We start from the raw sequence: 19,437 nt of genomic DNA on the forward strand, positions 1-19,437 counted from the left end.
ATTCTAGATATCCTATTAGAGGCTATATATATACCTTCTAAATAAGAGTAATATATAAGGATATCTCGGGTATTATTATATTATTAAATATAAATAGTTTATTATATTATAAGAAGAGGCTATCTTATAATATTCGAGTACTTTTCTTTTTATTTCTTGCCTTATTCTATAGCTTTTCTAGCTCTAGTAATTCTCGGTTTTTACTTAATAGCTTATTTATTAGCTAGATATTATTATACTAGGTTTCTTTTTAAGCCAGGTTTATAAAGGCCTTAATTAGAGCTAATTAGAGATCTTATATAATATTATTATTAATCTTTTATTATAAGAGAAGAATTTGGGTTTAGTAGGCTATTATTATCTTATTCTAGATAATTATATCCTTATACTTCCTATTTAGAATATATATTTATTTATTTAATTTACTTATCTAATATATAAGCTTAAAATAATAATAGAAAAGATATTTTACCTAGTAAGCTTATTTTACTAAAAGCTTTTTTATAGTTATAAAATATTTAAGAGTTTAGTAATCTAAGTAAATTATAAAGAATACCTCTTATAGGCCTTCTAGCTCCGCTTACTATTTAGTTAAAAAGAAAATAATAATAAGTATTTCTTTATTATAAATATTATAGTTTAGCTTTACTAACTATATAGTCTTAAAGAAAAATACTATCGGATACTAGAATTTTATCTAGGGATCTTATTATAAGAGAATACTAATTATAATTTTATTTAATATATCTGTTTTAATTATAATAAAGAGATTCGGATTATAATAATATAGAATTAGTACCGAGAATATAGCTTATTTTAGTTTAGTAAAACCTTTTTAATACTAATTTATTTATTTAAATAGAACTTCCTTATATATTAAAGCTATTAGGGGCTTTACTATATGGCTGTATTTCGTAATAAAATATTAATAAAAGTTATAAAAACCTAGAAAGCTTTATATTTCTTTAATTATCTTTAGTAATTACTAGTTCTTAATAATTACTATTTTATCTAGATCTATTTTAATACTTCTAGTAAAGATAATAAAGCCTAGATACTTTATATAAATAATTTTAAACTCTAATTTCTTAATATTTACTTAGAGGCTAATATCTTATAATTACTAAAAGATCTTTTATATATAATCTTTATATTTCAGGAAATTATCTAAGTAAATTAGGATATTATTTAAATAAGCTATATAAAAGATATTAAAGTAATTAAAGAAAATATTATTTATATACCTCTAATATATAATAAGGCTATTAGTTAGGTCTTTTTAAAGAACTTTATACTTATAAGTCTTATATTTTATATGAAATATTATAAGTTCTTTTAATTCTGGATTTATTTGGATTTAATAAAATACTTACTAAATATCTAGCTTTATATAAACCTTAGCTTAAGCTAGCTATATAAAAGTCTTATAAATAAGGAAAAGAAAGTAATAATTCTTCTATATTAAGTTATTAAGCTTATAATAATTAATATAGAATTAGAGAGCTTTATTAGCTTTCTTTATAAAAAGAATTAGGAATATAAAAGAGAACTAGCTTAATTTAATAAAGCCTTATTAGAGGTTCTTTTTAAGAAAATACTTGATTTCCTATAGCTTATAAATTAATTATTAATAAAGCAGGAAATACCCTAGGCTTTTTAGGCCTTTGGAGTTATTAATCTAAATCTTATAATTATATAATTAATATAGGAATAAAATATTTAATGCTTTTTTTAAGAAAATATTTGCAAAATCCTTAAATTCCTCTAGTAAAACTCTTACTAGCTATTATAGCTCCGTTTTTCCTAGCTATTACTTATTCGGAATAAACTTATTCTCTTACTATAATTCTAGTTCTTTATTAATCTCGAAAAATAATATTATAAAAAAAAGATTTTCTTTCTTTTATAGATTTATTTAGAAAGCGGCCGGCAAGATACTTATAATATTAATTATAGGCCTTAACTAGATCTTATAGCTTTTTTTTAGATAGTATAATTTTAATATTTCTATTTCTGGCTTAAGAGAAACTTCTATATTTCCTAAAGCTACTTATATTTCTTTATAGTATTAAGCTTAATTCTTTTATTATATATGGCTTTCTAAGCCCGGCTTAGGAAAAGAATAAGAGAGTTTTCTTTTTATAAGCTAAAGTCTCTAGAACTCATTTATAACTATAGCTTTATTTCTTCTATTTATATTTTCTTAATACTAATTACTTTTTCCAGGTTTCAAGTTCTTATATATAATAATTAGAACCTTATTCTAACTTTTTTTCTAGGCTAATTATCTAGCTAAATTAATCTTTTATTCTTATAATTAATTAGGATACTAGTATTTATAAACTACTATTATCCTAAAATTATATTATACTTATCTAGTCCTATAACTAGTATAAGTACTAGAATCTTCTATTTATTAATTAAGAATATAAGCTTAATATAGTAAGTAATAAATATAACTTATTTATTATTAAATTCTCTTATATTATAAAGTAATACTAATTAAATAGGCTTAATATCTAGAAATTATTTAATTATTTTTATAAATTTGAAATTAATAAAAGTATATTTATTTATTTTAGTATTAATAAGAAAAGAAGTCTTAATATCTAATTTATTATTACTAATTATATAAGGGAAAATAAATACTTTATTTTCTAATAGCTATCTTAAATTAACTTCTATTATATTTATATAATATAGCCCTAAAGAGAAAACTTCTTTTAGGAATTCTTATTTCTCTATTTTATATTCTTAAATAGCTTACTTATAATAAGTACTACTAGCTTGGCTACTAAGACTTACTTTATATATTTTATCTTAAGCTTTAGATAATTCTTAGATATATAACTAAATCTATTATAATTATAATATTTAAGATCTAAAAATCCGGGCTTTAAAGTAATAAACTTATTTATTACTAGGGTTTTAGAAGCAGGCTTTATATAAGAGGCATTTTCTAAGCTTGGCTTATTTATATCTTTATTAGCTTTCTTAGATATCTAGTTTTTCTTTTTATAATAAGCTCGGATTTACTAGTTATTTATAGTATAGTATTATATAAACTCTATAATATAAATAGCCGGATTATTATAATATATAGCTATAGTCTCTTAAAGCTTTTAAGTAAGCTTATTATTTAGGTTATTCTTAAAGTTCTATAAATTAATATTTCTGTTTATTATATACTTTAGGAATAGAATATAGAATTCCTAAAAAGTCTAGTTCTTTTTTATAAATAGCTTCTTAAAGGCTTACTAAATATTATATTTCTTATTAGAGTTATTATATAGTTTCTCTAGATAAATATATAGTTCTCTAATAGTCTTATATATATATTAATTATCCTAATTTAGGTAAGGAGAGATTAGTATAATAATATAGCTATTTATATAACCGGAAATATAAATAATCTTAAGGTTCTCTATCTAGTAAATATTAGAGTTATTATAAAGCTTATTCTTAATCTAAACTAACTAATTATTAGAAGTAATCCTATAACTTTTCTAAGGAAATGCTTTTAAGAATTGAATTTGGCTCTTTAACCTAGATAAGCTATAGAAAGAATCTAATATAGAAAGAAATACTATAAATATTGCCTCTCTAATATACTATATATCTTAGGAAGAATTATTTAAGCCACTTAGCCTATTACTTAATAAAGGGGCTAATATAAATACTTAAGGTGAAATCTTTAGTAGTATATTTAAAGCAGCTTCCTATAAAGGTTACGGGATAGTTATTACGCTACTATTTAATAAAGGAGCTAATATAAATACCCAGAGTAAATACTATAGCAATATACTTCAAGCCGCTTCCTATTAGGATTACGGGGCAGTTATTATACTACTATTCGAGTAAAGGGCTAATATAAATATCCAGGGCAGATACTATAGTAATATACTCTAAGCAGCTTCTAAAAAGAATTACAAGGCAGTTATTATATTACTGCTCGAGTAAGGGGCTAATATAAATGCCTAAGGTAGAGACTATAGTAATATATTCCAAGTAGCTTTAGCTTTAGATTACGGGGCAGTTATTATACTATTGCTTAAGCAAGGGGCCAATGTAAATGCCCAGGGCGAATACTATAGCAATACACTCCAAGCCGCTTCCTATTAGGGTTACGAGGCAGTTATTATACTACTGCTCGAAAAAGGAGCCAATATAAATATCCAGGGCGGATGCTTCGGCAATACGCTCGAAGCAGCTTCCTATAGAGGTTACGGGGCAGTTATCACATTACTACTCAAGCAAGGGGTCAATATAAATGCCTAGGGCGGATAGTATGGCAATACACTCCAAGCAGCTTTAGCTCGGGGTTACGGGGCAGTTATTACACTACTACTCGAGAAAGGGGCCAATGTGAATGCCCAGGGCGGACACTACGGCAATACACTCCAAGCCGCTTCCTATTAGGGTTATGAGGCAGTTATTTTACTACTGCTCGAAAAAGGAGCTAATGTGAATGTCCAGGGCGGACGCTTCGGCAATACGCTCGAAGCAGCTTCTAAAAAGGGTTACGAGGCAGTTGTTACGCTGCTACTCGACGAAGGAGCCGATGTGAATGTCCAGGGCGGACGCTTCGGCAATGCGCTCGAAGCAGCTTCTAAAAAGGGTCACGAGGCAGTTGTTACACTGCTGCTCGAGAAAGGGGCCGATGTGAATGCCCAGGGCGGATTCTATGGCAATGCACTACAAGCAGCTTCAGAGAGAGGCCACGAAGCAGTTGTGGCACTACTGCTTAAGAAAGGGGCCGATGTGAATGCCCAGGGCGGACGATATGGCAATGCACTCCAAGCAGCTTCCGCTATGGGTCACGAGGCAATTGTTGTTACACTGCTCGAGAAAGGAGCCAGGGCAAAAAACATTACTTAAAAGAAGGGTGCGAATCGGATGAGGTGATTAGTAGCTAATAAGGGCCAATTCACGACTAAGAAATTGACGACAGACTGAATGACTCGTTAGGGAGGTTCCACATGTCCGGGAGAATAGGCGGAGTCAGCATTTAACTTTCTTCACTCTCTCCAGACTTGCATTGCCCTTAAGCAGGGTCAACATCACGCTCTCTTATCATTTTGATAGTTTCAATATTGTTTTGCGTCAAGTCTCACTCATATCCTGCTGTGATCAAGCAATAACCATAGATTTCTGCTGCTTTTTTCGGAAGGACGATAGGTTTCAGGGCGTCGGCGTGCGGAGCACGCGTTACCATGGAAGGGATTGCCCTGAAACGAGGAACGAGAGGAAGGGACAACCAACCAGCGCGCGAGGGCAGGGGTCCGAAAATGCGGGGTTTCCCACCAGTGATCTCCTCGCCAAGCCTGATGCTGACTGGCTGCTGTGAACGTCCGAATTTGGTGGCCAGCGGCTCGCCCTCATTCGTGCCCGTATTGCCCGAATAGGTTGGTTTGCATGGAGTGTATCCACGTGATCACAGACTTAATGCCCCCTAGTGTTGGGTGTTGGCAACACGGGTTCTCATTGGCTGGATAAGCGGTTTCACAAATCACAAATCTTGTGCCTCCAAGTCAGCTGATTTTAGTCCAGTGCGAATCACGTGTGCACCCTGATCAGCTGGTTTCAGGGCATCGGCGTGCGCAGCGCGCGTCCAGTGAAAGGGAAAACTAACCCCGGCCGCAGGAGGTGCGCTGACGGGTTTTGGGGGCCGATTGCTGCGCCCACCAGCAGACCATTGCCAAGCCTCGCCTAGAGCGGTTTAGCGTCTGCCACGAAACCACATGACTACGTGTTCTCACAAGTCGGCCAGGTCGCGCGGAATGTTGAAACCTCAGGCATCATCTCCACATTCTGTATATATAAGGGAGCCTTGCTCCCACCATTGCTCAGGATCCAATTTATGCTCTACCTACATTTTTAACATATTCCGACCCCACAAATGTGTTTCCAAACTGCAATCGCCAACGGAAGCAACATGCTGCTTTTGATTCCGGAGAAGGAGATCGACATTAATGAAGAGCTAGAGGCCTCTGTCTCTCGACTGTTATCTGAACCAGACTCGCAAATGGAGGTTGGCATCGAGTGAGGTCGTCAGTAATATTAGCGGCAAACAGACACTCTTCAAGATTAGTGGGATACAAACAATACAATATTGGGTTCCGTATTGCACACTATACTACAGAGTTCTTCCGGTAATATCAGGTAGAGCATCTATTCTCAAGAACTTGTATTTATCCTCCGCACAAAAATCAATCGTCACCGACCACGATACGCAGGAAATTAGAAGTTCGTCCGACTTAATACATTGTCACGCGAGAAATTTCATCAATTCTGTTGCATATCCGCATCCCGAGCAGCTGGCACGCGACTGTCTGTGGCTTGGACGTGGCTTCGATTTTTTACGCGGAATTCTGGTGCTGCCGGATTGGGGGAGGTGTGGCCGCTGGTTTAAGCAGCCTCTGGCCCCCGAAAACTCATCACGTGTTGCGGCTCGCTGGGGCACCCCCGGCTACCGGTAATCGTCGTAGCGAAAGATGCTCGAACTCCAAAGTCGACCCTTTCTGTTTCTCTGTTCCAATTGTCGACTTTCTGCTTCTATCCCCCCCCCGGAAACTGGGGGGAGGGGGATGGCTCCCCATCTTGTCAGTCACCATGGCACTGCCCACCGTTCGTGCTCATATACTTGCCCTCCCCATCCGCATCCGCATCCTCATCCTCATCCTCATCTTCCCACCTCCCAACTCAGCACCCCCGCACGATATCCAGCTCTGGACTACCGCACCCCAAGACCGAACGATCCTGCCTTCGCCATGGTCGCAAGAAACTATTCCAAGGCCAATGCACAACTGCCTCAAACCTCGCCGCCGAATCTCGCACGCCTGAATAACGGTATTGAACGTCGTTATCCCAAACCGAAGATCCAACATCCTCCCGAATATTACAAGAATCTGATTAACGAATACGATAATACGACCGTAAAACACAATTATGCCGGTACTACTAAAGACAACCTCCAAGGCATCGTTAACAAGTTCAGCAGGTAAGATAATAAACACTTGATCGAAGACCTCAAGTAGCTAGTTGGTCTGACTTCTGATCTAGGTTTTGTACTTATATGGGTGAGGACTGGCGTACTGTGATCCGGACCTGTTCCAAGGGGACTACAATAGTATTCCTCATTCATATCTGCAAGGTAGATCGGGTAAAGAAGAAGGAGTTTGGTCTACCAATATTATCTGCAGCTCAAAATGCTCTATAATTAGGAGAACGGCCGCCACATGAATACTAATAACGCCAAAGAGGCTCTCGCAGTAGGGGCCCGTTCTATTTAATAATTATCTTCCTAATATACGGATACTAACGTGGGTTTAGTATATCTACGGTAAGTTGACTACGGACTTTGAACTCGATATTATGATCAGGGAGAAGCCCGTCCTCGGCATCGACGACCTCTATCTCTTACTCAACTATTACTGGATATGCGACACTTCTACCTTCCCGACGGAGCGGTACTGCGTACAATTCGCACTAATCCTGCTTCTCCTCTTTACTACTGGATGCCGACCTGCGGAGCTGGTTAATGCAAAGAAGAAGAAGAAGAAGAAGCGGATTCCTGGCCTTAACGATAATAAAACTTGCACTAATAATACGGACGACAAGGGCTTTAATAATACTAAAGCTAGCACTAAAGCCGACTTTACCTTTAATAGCAATAATGACTATAATAGTACTATTACTGACTTAGGCTTCAAGAATAATAATAATGGCTCTAATAATAATATAGCTATAAGCAATAACTAAATAGAACATTAACTATTTAATACGCTCTGCTACGAAGATGTCCGCTTTCTGGTTATACGGAACCCTATAGCCGGAAAGCGGGATATACTTGCTATAGAGGTTAAGTTGGCTTACTATAAGGGGGCTAACAGAAAACCGAAGTAATAAGTCAATAAAACCACCTACCAAATCTGTATTCCGAAAGCGAACTAATAGATTATTATAGTATAATCTTCTTCTTTACTAAAATAGACGACCCGATCTTCTGTCCTATTACCCACCTTATCTCCTTGGCCATTACAGATAGGGCCTTCGAAGTGCCGAGCCTGATTACGGTAGAGCAGGTCTTTAAGCAGAAGGTATAGGGCCCGGTTATATAACGCTATTAAACTAGAAGTAAGAGATACTCAAGACTCTAATCTTCCGTTAAGATAAGCGGATAGTAGACAGTATAATTACCTCTCCGATACTGGCGCTTACCTACTCTTAATTTAGGGACTGCTTAGTCTGTCTTGGGCGTATAGTGGGCTTCCTGCTAATACTGACCTGCTACTGCTTCCGATATGGGACGGCGAATATTATTAATCGTAAGTCTTCCGTAATATCTCGAGGATCCACCATTTTGCTAACAGGGCTTTTCTTAGGTAATACCACGGATGCGGCTCGAGATCAGGTTATAAGATATAACTCGAACTCGGCGGTGTATAACGGGGCCTACATCAATAAGAGGGTGCCGTTCGACGTCCTGTCTGCCGTCCTCGAGCGGCCCTCCGCAGATGGCATCCTCCGCATGCTCACTCACATGAGCCTTATGCGTCATCCTCGCACGCCAGCATTGTCTTCAAGTTTTGGTTCCGAGTCAGAGATGACTACAAGCTCGAGAGGCTGGGCAGAAATCGACAGAGATGACTATAAGCTCGAGAGGCTGGGCAGAAATCGATAGAGATGACTTTCCAGCCGACGCCCGAACTAGCTTTCTAGGACGTTGGCTCTGCACCCTGCCTTCCATGTCTTGTGCCCACGTTCTCTTTAAGACACTGCGAGACCTCGCAATAGGAGCTGTGACCCGCGGTCCGGATCCGGTCCTTGAGCACTCCCTTTGTCCTGTTTCCCAGTAGTCCCTGTAGCTGTTAATGCCTTATCTTGTATACCCGTAACACCCTATATGCTCTGAATGCTATAGCCACCTTCCTTCCCGGAAGGAGCCGGCCCTTGGGCATTGAGATGTGTGTTTGCCGAGAGAGGCTCGCCTCGCAGGACTGGGGCTGTGTTCATACGATTTGGGTTCGAGGTTTTTCGAGGGAGAGTGGTTGAGATAAAGCTGTGGAGTGAGGGCGACACTGGCCAGCAGTCGCACCCGGTCCCTTTGGGTTCCGATTGCGTCGGGCTTCGATCGTGAATTTGCATTGCCTCCCTGGACAGGACGGGCACCACTTTCGTCGTCGACGATGTCCGTCTCTTGATACCTAAACCTGTTCGCCTTAGCAAGTAGCTTCACTAGTTCTCTTGCGCTGATTGTTTGGAGTCGCACCGCTCGCGATCCTGTCTGCGCGTAAGGAATCGATTTTTTCTGCTGAGAACATCTGTTTTCACTTTGACGCTGAATGAGCCTTTTCAAATTCGAAATGTCCGAATTGTGAATTGAGGAGTAGCATCGAGTTGAATCACTAAGAATGTCCGTCTTCATTGCCAGGCGAGATGAGCTCTTGCAACTGAAAAGTATGGGTTGAACGGGGACATTGGCCATTCCAAACATGCTCCCGAGTAGATCCATTGCTCTGTTCAATCCCTGACTGTGTCACATTTCGAGTCTCAGTGCTGTAACCTTACGCCCAAGTGAGAATGTTGCCTAAGATCTTTCCAAATCGTCTAGGAAAGCAGGCAAAGGTTATAAAAGCTTCGGTGCAGTACTGGATCGATGTCACATTCGTTAAGAGGAGAACTTGAGGTTGTTAAGCTTGAGAAAGTTGTATCATTAAGTATAACTTCAATCTTCGACAGAGACATGAGCTGGAGTGGTGCAACGAGCGAAGAGAGACCCGTAGAAATGAAACGACCAATGAGAATTTTTATCCGTAGTCCATCTGGTCATCGACCCCACTTAATAGGAAACCGGACATTTCAATTTACCATACGCCCAACATCCTCCTCATCGCCACACGAAAACACAGAGTCAGAAAATTTTCAAGGCAAAGGAAGCCAGAAGTGCCACATCTGGTGAACAGTTCAAACGAGAGTTTGAAATCCACCAATTCTGCAAAGTGCTGTCGCTTATGAAGGAGGTACCTCGACCGGCATTTCGTCAACCTTTGGCGTCTTAGCCGGAGGCACAGTATCAGTGAAAGGGCTCGGCCTGAGAGCGTCAATCGTCAGCCACAACATTCTCTCACAGCTGTTTCACCGGAAGTAAATGTCTAGGCTTACGTAGGTTTGTTTTCATGTGCCGCAAGCTAACTAAGAGTCCTTCTTTTACGGTCAAGTCCAGGCCGCACAAGTGCTGTCTGTACAGCTCCTTCAACATCACCGTGGTCTTTGTAGACCGGCGCTGTCGAGCTTCGGTCCCAGCGACTAGTATTTGTATCTTTCTCGTCCAGTGCACTGTAGATGACTGCAGCTTTCAATGAATTCACATATCCCCAAGGAAAATAATTAGTGGTGAGTAAAAGGTTGATGCCTAGAAGCAAGGCTGCAATTATCGGAACAGCAATGACCATTGCGAGCGAGAGTGCAGCAGCGTCTGGAGTGTAGATGACAAACAGGTCTGCTCCGGGAAGGAGCATGCTATCGTTGTTGAGCATAATATTTCCGATGTCAGAATACTGTGTGCTGAACTGTGTTAACTCTTGCAAAGTGTTCTTCGTTGCTTGGTAAGCGCCTAGGACGAGACGTTCGAGATCTGCCCAACGAGTTAGCACGTAAATTGAGACAGTTCCAGGAGAATCGAGAGCTTCAAAGTCCCAAAACATGTGGAGATACGGGAATAGTGGCTCTAAAAGTGTCTCCTAAGCTCTCGGCCTTCAGAGGAAGAAGGTGAATATTACGAGATAAGACCTACCGTTATGTAGGCTTGATGATTGCGCGTCAAAGTAATAGCCTTGAGTGCCGGTTGCGGACTTCAAAGCGGTGGTGCCAAGAGCTTGCCCGAGATTGATGATTCGAGGTGCGCTTAGGAAGCGCTGAAATAATGTTGCCAAGGATAGAGGTAAGGCCCCAAGGTATTCTAAGTCGGCGGTCGAGCTGCTATTTCCTTGATAGGACCAGATATCATTTTCCCAACAGTTGAGCACTGGCCTCCCCGGAGCTACTTGGTATTCAGCCCCATACCGATCTCCAGGGAGTGGCATGGTCGCGTACCATGGATCTATTCCTTCGGTAAAGCTCTTTCTATACAAAGACGATATGATAATCGCGTAGCTAGCATTGCTACCAATTGGACCTTCCGGAGGGAGAAGGAAGAAGGCTAATGGTGGGCCGCCATCTGCTATCGATACGGCCAGGGAATCAGAGGGATTTTGCGATCCAAATAATAGATAATTGTCCTCCAATGTGCCTGATTCATTATAAGTTCCATTGTACCAGGTATAATCCGTGAAACAAGAGCCCGTCACTGACAGGAGAAGCCCTGATGCATTTTGCAGCCCAAAATCGACATCTGAAATGGTGTAGCCATAGTCCACAGTGTAGAATATATTACCAGAGGCATCGGTTGTGGGGCTAGATGCGCTCACGCTCACATTGGCGTTTGCCGTCAAGTTGTCGGCAGCACCGATCGCTCTAAGGTTCGCAGGTGTAGTGATCTGATTGAGTCGGAGAGCATAAGAGCCTAATCCTCAAGAGAGTCGTCCGGCACGTAAATAGAGCTACCTGTCAGAGGCGCTGACAAGTTGATGATCAAATCTCTCGTGGCCAGGAGCGAAAGGGCAGTAGAAGAAGCCCAAGCAAGGGCGGCTAGAGCTATCCACATCAAGGCATACTGGGGAGTGTGTGTGACGTAGCCGAACATCAGTTTGATGATGTCTAGAGGTGAACTTTGCGCGTTCCAGACAATAACAACAATGGAGACGTTATGTGATCGGACTTTCTTGGCAGAGAGAGCGACGACAAGAAGCACAACCATATACCAGATTTCAAGGCCAATCGTTTTCAACAACAAAGTATAAAGTGATGTTATAGTCTTGCTAGTCTCAAATGTTACTGCGACAGCAGCTCTGAGACCGTGTCCCGTCGGTACGTTGAACTTCTTCAGCAAAGTATAGGTAGGATTTGGAGCTATTAGAGCAAGGATGTCTGATACAATAGACGGCATAATTGCAGCGACAAAGGTTGGATTGATGACAGTGGACTCTTGGAGCAGACTGGCCAGGCAAAGTGGTTCTGAGAAAGCTAGTTCTAGACGCTTGTGGCCTCTTCATTTGGGCGGAAACGGCTTGTCGTTTTATCCGCGAAGGGAAGCGATTCACACGCAAGAGGTTGGATACAATTCTTAAGAGCAGCAGCAACGCTATTACCGCACCAGAGAAGCACCTCAGTGAGATCTACCTTGCTGTCCTCGAGCACTCGATCTCCTCGGGCTATTTGGAGGAAGAGAAAGAAGAGGCATGCGGTATGTTAAAGCACACGCTTGGAAGTACAGTGGTATTGCTCTCACCTCTTTCTACGTCTTCATTGAGCAGGCTATTGCACCTTCCAAGGGAAGATGTCGACCAGACATTTGAGGACCTTTATGCGATCCTTGATATTCCAGAGGACCCGACTCGCCCGCTCCGCCTATACCACCCTTCATTTCGCGACTTCCTCCTCAACAAAGATCGATGTGGGGATTTCTGGGTGGATGAGAAGGGGGCACACCAGATATTAGCTGCTGGCTGCATATAGCTAATGTCCCAGACACTCAAGAAGGACATTTGCGAAATGCATGCTCCTGGTAGTCAAGCCCGCCATGTTGAGAGCAGTTGGATTGAGAAATGCCTTCCGCCCGAAGTTTAATACGCATGCCTCTACTGGGTTCAGCATCTTCAAAGGAGTAGCTCTCAGGCTTACGACGGCGAGAAAGCCCACCGATTTCTGCAGGCTCATCTACTACACTGGCTTGAGGCGCTTGGGTGGATGGGCAAGACGTCAGAAGGGATTCAAGTAATATTGTCCTTAAGAGGCTCACATTCCGGTAAGCTATCTATCTATTATTTATAAGAGTCTAACTTGTCCTTAGGCTACTGAAAGCCCCAATTTGCACGCATTTATCCATGATGCAAAGCGATTTGCTTTATATAGCCGATTAGTCATTGAACAGGCGCCCCTTTAATTATATTATTCAGCACTTGTCTTCTCCCCAGAAAAGAGCATTGTTCGAAAGAAATTTGAAAATTATATTCCCCCTTGGATCCAAAGAAAGCCTAGAGTGCAAGCGCATTAGAGTGCGGCGCTGCAGACGCTTGAGGGCCATTCTTCCTCCGTCACCTCCGTGGCCTTCTCACCTAACGGTAAGCAGGTCGTCTCTGGATCAAGGGATCAGACGGTGCGGCTCTGGGACGCCGCTACTGGTAGGTAGAGGAACTCACTTACCACCCAAATGAATAAAGCAAATCAAATTCATTAAATACAAGTCCTCTTCAAGATAGGGGTGATTGACTCACGATTCCTTATCCTTAAATATCATCCCTAACGATCAAAAAAGTTTCCTCCTTCTCACCGTCCTCCGCATTCTTCTTAACCTTCCTCGCAACAACCGGATTAAGAGCTCTCGACTTCTCCCTGGCTTTCCCACCAAACGGCAGCTTGATAAAAATCCACAAGATCTTAAAGAACCCTTTATCATCGACATCGTACGGATTGCCAGTCTTGAAAGCGTTTTTCACGTGAGGATTCTCCTCCTCCTTAACATCACCGGCGAATTGAATGTAGATTAAACAAGCTATGGCCCATAGAACAAGGCAGAAGGCCATTATGGCGAAGAGCGCGACGGGCCAGATTGGCGACCTGGGACGATATGTAACGGTGGAGAAGTTTGCGGTAGTAGCCAGGTTAGGGGGAACACCTTGGATGTCGACGAATTGCCACAGCATGGTTCCAAATTGGATGGGGATCGCCATCAAGCCTTCGAGCAGATCTTGTTTGCCCGTTTGCCAAGTGGGGAATCCATGGATCTCAAGCCACTTGGCAGCGGTAAGTTCAGATTGAACGCAGAAGACAGAGGACCAGTAGGCAAGGTCGGGCCAGATCTCACTGGGGTGTTCGGCAATACCAAGGAGTTCGTCGAAAATGTTTGACAGTGGAGGGTACATGATCGTAAACATCTTCTGGAAGTCTGACACCAGTTCTTCGCTCGTTGTGCTTGTATAGTTGTCAATACTTTTTACGTCTATGATTGAGAAGTTGGTTTTGTCGTATGAAACAGTTGCGACTCGTTGGTATAGACCAAGTGAAATGGTAGCATCGAGCGTGTTGGTATAGTTCTGATCGGTTATACAAGAACCATCAAGCATCTGAGCTGGCGGGCATATCGCAGCGCCTACAGAATTAGATTGAATCAACGATGTGAGGAAATTGCAATCGATTTACTCACCAGCAGTGATGTTCTCGCCAGTAAACTTAAGGCAAGCAAAGAAACTCGAGACGTCATATCCATACATGGTGCAGTCTGCCGTGTAGTTGAACACATAGTTTGAGGGCTCGTATTCCAACTGGAATCCATGAGCGTTGTTGACGATGATTACCGACTCGTCTGGAAACAACGTGGTATTGAGAGGAGTTCCGTTAGAACGTACAAGTTGCATGCCACCTGGAAGGAAAAGGGATTTGCAATCGGATGATTTGCAGGTTATAGGAGCAACACTGATAACAAAACCAGGGTCTGTCAATATGCTGTTTGTGGCCCCGGTGATCATCATGTTTATGCCTGTTTCCTGAAGAGTGGCCGCGCTCGTGCCAGAGATAGGAGCGCTAGTATTGGAAATGACATTGAGCTTCTCAAGAGCCAAGACGGATGTGTGGACGTCAGATAGCCCAGCTGTTACAGGGAAAGAGGGGCCTTCGAAGTAGACTCGTTGGGTTGTTACATTAGCTAGCAGTTCTCATATTAGCTTGAAAGCATAGGTTGGGGAGCGAACTCACAAAGAAGAAGCACTCCTACCACGAAACTGACACCTATGATGACAAACCTATACGTCTCGCGTCAGCCGAGCTTACAGAAAGTGAGATCTCCATACCTCATAATACACCATATCCATTGTGAGCCTGGTACCATGAATAGTCTTCCAACATCCATTAGGCTAGTGTTATTCTGAACAGCCAAGAATGACCCCATTGTTGTTCTCTTTCGACCATAAACAAGCGACCAGGAAAGAGCATCGAAAACTGCGCCGACCAAGCCACCAGTGAAAATAACGGCAACATGAGAAGCAACGTTGACAATTTGAGTTGTTAGTGCCGGAGACCAACCCCAATCGTAGGCACGAGGCAGAGGCTTATCGCTGATAAAGACAGTATATGCAAAGGAAGTTGTCCATGAACAGAAGATTATTGTTCCTATAAGCCAGCCCCAAGCATGCTTTACCTGGCTTGATTGAGATTCAATAACCGAATAGATGGGTATGGGACGTTCCCCGGGGATAAAAGCTGATGATGTGATGATGATGTCGGACTTCTGTTTCTCACTTGGTTCGATGGCTATTCTTGCAGAGGGTCCCTCTTTAATGGTATCTGTTTTTTCGCTCATCTTGCTCTGAAATGCAGTCGTTGTTTTGAATGATGCTTCAAAAATGAGTGAAGGAAAGATGAGGGAGCTCACTTTCAACTCTGGACGCCATTTGGATAAGTACATTGCAGCTCTCAGAGGCTGAGACATAGACTGCAATACAGCGCTGTCGCTTTCAGCCCTGGGCATAGATGCATCGAATGAGAGGAAAACTAGACCCTCATTTCCTAGTCATTATATGCAGGCTGGGCTTTGGCCGCCTCGTTTCGAGTCTCCGGCCAGTTAACAGGCAGGCATCCTTCAGCAAGCCATGTGGAGAAGGAGTCATCTGAGCCATTTAGTGGACAATGAGGCTCTACGTCGACCCTGATGGCATGATTGGATTGTTATCAAACCCACAAATGCAGCAAATGCACTCTTCAGCTCAACTACTGAATGCACGTTCCTGCAACCCGAATTTTTTCTTTTGATCATGCATGAATGGTCGTACAAACTGTCTGAATAAGGGCAGCCGCCAAGGTAAGGTGTAGGTAGTTGCTCCGCTCCACCCCGAGCACTGAACAACCATTCTCGACGAAGCAGCAAAGCTGCAGGCATTGGGAAGATGCAAGCCAATCCTAGTCAACGTCATCCGCCCAGTACTCCTGAAAGTGAATGTCATTGCTTCTTAAGAGCCACGGCGGGATACACAAACCACAACGCGCAACTCGGACTTCCAGCAGACAGACACCATCAGAAAACACGAGAATCGCGCATGCCTTTAGGGAGGCCTCTTCCCACGCATTGTGCGCCTTGCCCGCTCAGAGGTATAGAATTTCAAGCGGCTTCGGAGCACCACCACCATTTAGCTCACAACTCTGAAGCTAAGCTAATAGCGGTCGGTTGGACGCGGTGCCCTTGACGCAACCCGCCTTACACGGGATTTGGGGTTCATTTTCCCGCGGGTGCATGTTGTGGCGTTAGCAGACTGTGCTTTTCGACATCGACGACATGTCTGATGTTGAATTGTTATCCCGCCTTCCAGATTCTTGAAGTATTTTGATAGGCCCCGTTTCGCCTTTAGTTGCTCCTCTGGGACAGCTGAAAGCCGGGGCGGACGAAGGCTTGGCAGGGGCTGACGGGATAGCCACCCATGAGCACAAAAATGTGTTACACAACATGCGCATGTCCCGAGCTGAAAACCGCACCTCGGTGTTTACGGAGGTACAGCCCATAATGATAGTAATAGCGCTAGCAGGGGTCAATAGAAAACTCGTGAATTCAATACTCGATAACTTTTACTACACAAAACATAAAAAGTTCATTTAAACGCTGTAAATATCCATAACAGTGCCGTATAGTAGTACTACCTTTTTTCAAGTTTTTGCAATACGTTGTTGTTGCGATACCAGGTTAAAAAGTTCGGACCCCTGCTAGCGCTATTACTATCATTATGGGCTGTACCTCCGTATTTACTCCCAGAGTAGCGGCGGGGCTGAACCGTGGCGGGCGCCGTCGTCGTCTCTTCCTCTTCAGACCACGGTGTGGTCAAATTCTCCAAGACGTGCCAAGGGTCCTCCCCCCCACTGCCGGACCCTCTGTATGGCGGAATGGCGCCTCATTCTCGGGGCTGAGAAGCATCAATCTCAACCTCAACGCAGATTCGTCCTGTGATTGCCCGATACGCGGTATGATGAGTACTTCCGCAACGCAGCAAGGTTACGAGCGCCCTGAAGCTGAGAAGCATCAGGCCAATCTTTTCCCGAAATCGCCGCACCTTTGCATATGCGCGGCTCGAGGCTCGGACGTGGTGGTCCTTTGGCTCAATATTGAGAATGCTCCGTTGCGACTCATTCGAGCAGAAGTGACCTTGGAGGCGCTTCTCATTTCAGTCATTATCTGCAAGAGAATACTGACCGGAGTACCCCATATTCGCATTCATTTCGCATATACACATATGTGGAAGGTCCCAGATTTTCTTGCTGTAGAGCTCTCTCGTCATTGTCCCTCGCTTTTCTAGCAACTTGTTGAAAGTCATTACATCCGTCTATCAAATCGTCGAGTATCACATTCGTTGAGTTAAGTTTTTGAGTCTGTCGTCGCCCCGCCGTCTTTAGAACATCGACAATCATGCAGCCCTCCACCGTTTGGCTGTTGTCCTCTTCAGCATCTCTACGCACGCCCAGTCCCTCCTCGATGCTCTCGCGGCCAACAACGCTACCCAGTTCGCCCAGTTCCTCCAAGCAAATCCTAGCATACTCGCAGTATACAATTCCTCGGCCGTACAGACTGTCTTTGCCCCAACGGATGCCTACTTTAATGTGCTCCAACGTCGAGCTGCCAACAACACTCAGCAGCACTACGAGTACCAGTATAGCAACACATTGGTAAGTCACTCTCGGAGCAATATTTTCCTTTCCTCGTTGCTTCTAGGACGTTTGAGACACGCGAAGATAAATATGTCCCGCCACTCCCAAGACATGCAACTCTATCCCCCATATGTGCGAAGGAGGCATACTGACTCCGGGATTGCTCGTTTCTAGACTGGGCTGGAAACTCTTGGACCTCCAATTAGTCCGGGTGATGTTGTTAAGACAGGACTTCCTGCCCCGCAGGCGGGAGGTTCTCAAGTTATCGTTTCCCAGAAGTCAGTTGCGAACAGCACCTCGACCCGGCGTCGCAGGACTGTTCCAAATCCTGGTATTCAGTTGGTCTCTGGGTTAGGCAACAGTGTCGGCATCATTAACGGTGATATTCCTTACAGCGGTGGGCTGATTCATACTACTGATTCGTAAGTCAATGTCCCGAAACGTGAGGGTTCTTGACGCTGACTTGTTTCTAGATTCTTCACCATTCCATCGCCACTATCTACAACCGTTAACTCCACCGGCCTTTCCGCCCTCGGTACCCTTCTCAACCGCGCAAATCTCTCAAACACCTTCGATGCTGCAGACAGCGTGACCATCTTCACTCCCAACAACGCTGCATTCGCTGCTGCTGCTAATTATAACAGTAATGCCGCGACGCTTCCGAATCTGCTTTCCAACCACGTCATTCCCAACTTCCTGGGATACCTGCCTGTGCTGACTGATGGCGCTGTGTATCAGACGTTGGCGAATGAAACACTCACAATTTCAATCAAGAATGGAGTATATTATGTCAACGGTGCGAAGATTATTTCGTCGAATACTATTCTCAGCAATGGTGTTGCACATGTGATTGATCAGGCGAGTCTACGTCTAGTTTCTAGAGTTGAAGGTCTTTGTGGCTGCTGGTGTTGCAATTGCTGCGACTATGGTTGCGACCTTGATAATGTGAAGTGGCTAAGCTTTTACTTCTGGAGCAATTGCTCTGAATTTACGTGGAAGGTGTCCGGAATGGAACTCGATATAGTTAATCAAGTGGAGGCATCTCTTTACTCACAACTTTAATGGTAATGATGAACATAATAGATAGTTAAGTAAAAAAAACATAAAAAAACATTCTCTTCTTACATCTCGTTTACCAGCACATGTGAAAAGATACAAGTTAGCTCGCGATGACATCAAAAAGCGATATGCCAAAGTACCAAAAAGTAAAGGACATTGAGGTAACAAATTGAGAACATTGCATTACTTAACTCCTTAAGCAAGCTTGGGCCCGGAAGACTCATCAAACGATCCTTAAAGAAAAACTCGATTTCAAAGTGCCTCCAAAGTTAGGACATTGTCCTGCCCTTCAAAATGTCGGACTCTCAAGTTGTTGATTGTATTGGTGTCGGAAAAAGGACATGAGCTGCACAGCCGACGCAACTGTGGCAAGGTTCCATGCATGGAGATGGAAGTCATGAAGATCTGGGACACCTCCCCATCGCCAGCCAAGCCATTGCGCTTGTTGGTGAGGGCTCCTGTCGCCAAATTTCTAGCAACGCACCACTGAAGGAACACTAAATACTTGGGCGTCGCAGCACCAAATTTACAACGCATTATATTCTTGACCACTTCAATTAACCACCACTCACCCTGTGGGTTTCCATGTTTAGACAT

The 19,437-nt window shown here is 42.6% G+C and overlaps 6 protein-coding genes across 6 annotated transcripts; 3 read left to right on the forward strand and 3 right to left on the reverse strand.

Annotated features, from left to right (window-relative positions):
* Positions 1-4,440: 4,440 nt before the first annotated feature.
* K444DRAFT_529404 (ankyrin) lies at positions 4,441-4,878 on the forward strand (the record flags this gene model as incomplete). Its single annotated transcript, XM_024874806.1, has 1 exon — positions 4,441-4,878. A coding segment is annotated over one exon (438 nt), but the record flags the coding sequence as incomplete, so codon positions are not given.
* Positions 4,879-6,506: 1,628 nt separating this feature from the next.
* On the forward strand, positions 6,507-7,674 carry K444DRAFT_612863 (uncharacterized protein). Its single transcript, XM_024880224.1, has 3 exons — positions 6,507-7,000; positions 7,063-7,271; positions 7,333-7,674. Exons 1-2 carry the CDS (start codon positions 6,588-6,590, stop codon positions 7,217-7,219), a joined length of 570 nt encoding a protein of 189 aa, XP_024736691.1. The 5' UTR covers positions 6,507-6,587; the 3' UTR covers positions 7,220-7,271; positions 7,333-7,674.
* A 955-nt stretch (positions 7,675-8,629) lies between these two features.
* On the reverse strand, positions 8,630-9,399 carry K444DRAFT_722444 (uncharacterized protein). Its single transcript, XM_024888558.1, has one exon. The coding sequence runs from the start codon at positions 9,145-9,147 to the stop codon at positions 8,902-8,904; it is 246 nt and encodes an 81-aa protein (XP_024736692.1). The 5' UTR covers positions 9,148-9,399; the 3' UTR covers positions 8,630-8,901.
* A 728-nt stretch (positions 9,400-10,127) lies between these two features.
* Positions 10,128-12,046, reverse strand: K444DRAFT_722448 (uncharacterized protein; the record flags this gene model as incomplete). The annotated part of the gene is made up of 3 exons (XM_024888559.1): positions 10,128-10,636; positions 10,796-11,563; positions 11,605-12,046. 3 exons carry the CDS (start codon positions 12,044-12,046, stop codon positions 10,191-10,193), a joined length of 1,656 nt encoding a protein of 551 aa, XP_024736693.1. The 3' UTR covers positions 10,128-10,190.
* Positions 12,047-13,344: 1,298 nt separating this feature from the next.
* On the reverse strand, positions 13,345-15,622 carry K444DRAFT_663427 (uncharacterized protein; the record flags this gene model as incomplete). Its single annotated transcript, XM_024886831.1, has 3 exons — positions 13,345-14,248; positions 14,303-14,800; positions 14,926-15,622. 3 exons carry the CDS (start codon positions 15,620-15,622, stop codon positions 13,386-13,388), a joined length of 2,058 nt encoding a protein of 685 aa, XP_024736694.1. The 3' UTR covers positions 13,345-13,385.
* Positions 15,623-17,559: 1,937 nt separating this feature from the next.
* K444DRAFT_529014 (FAS1 domain-containing protein) lies at positions 17,560-18,843 on the forward strand (the record flags this gene model as incomplete). Its single annotated transcript, XM_024874767.1, has 3 exons — positions 17,560-17,799; positions 17,956-18,203; positions 18,255-18,843. Coding segments are annotated over 3 exons (1,077 nt in total), but the record flags the coding sequence as incomplete, so codon positions are not given.
* Between the last annotated feature and the right edge of the window lie 594 nt (positions 18,844-19,437).

This window comes from Hyaloscypha bicolor (genome assembly GCF_002865645.1).
Source record: "Hyaloscypha bicolor E unplaced genomic scaffold K444scaffold_73, whole genome shotgun sequence".
Lineage (NCBI taxonomy): Eukaryota > Fungi > Ascomycota > Leotiomycetes > Helotiales > Hyaloscyphaceae > Hyaloscypha > Hyaloscypha bicolor.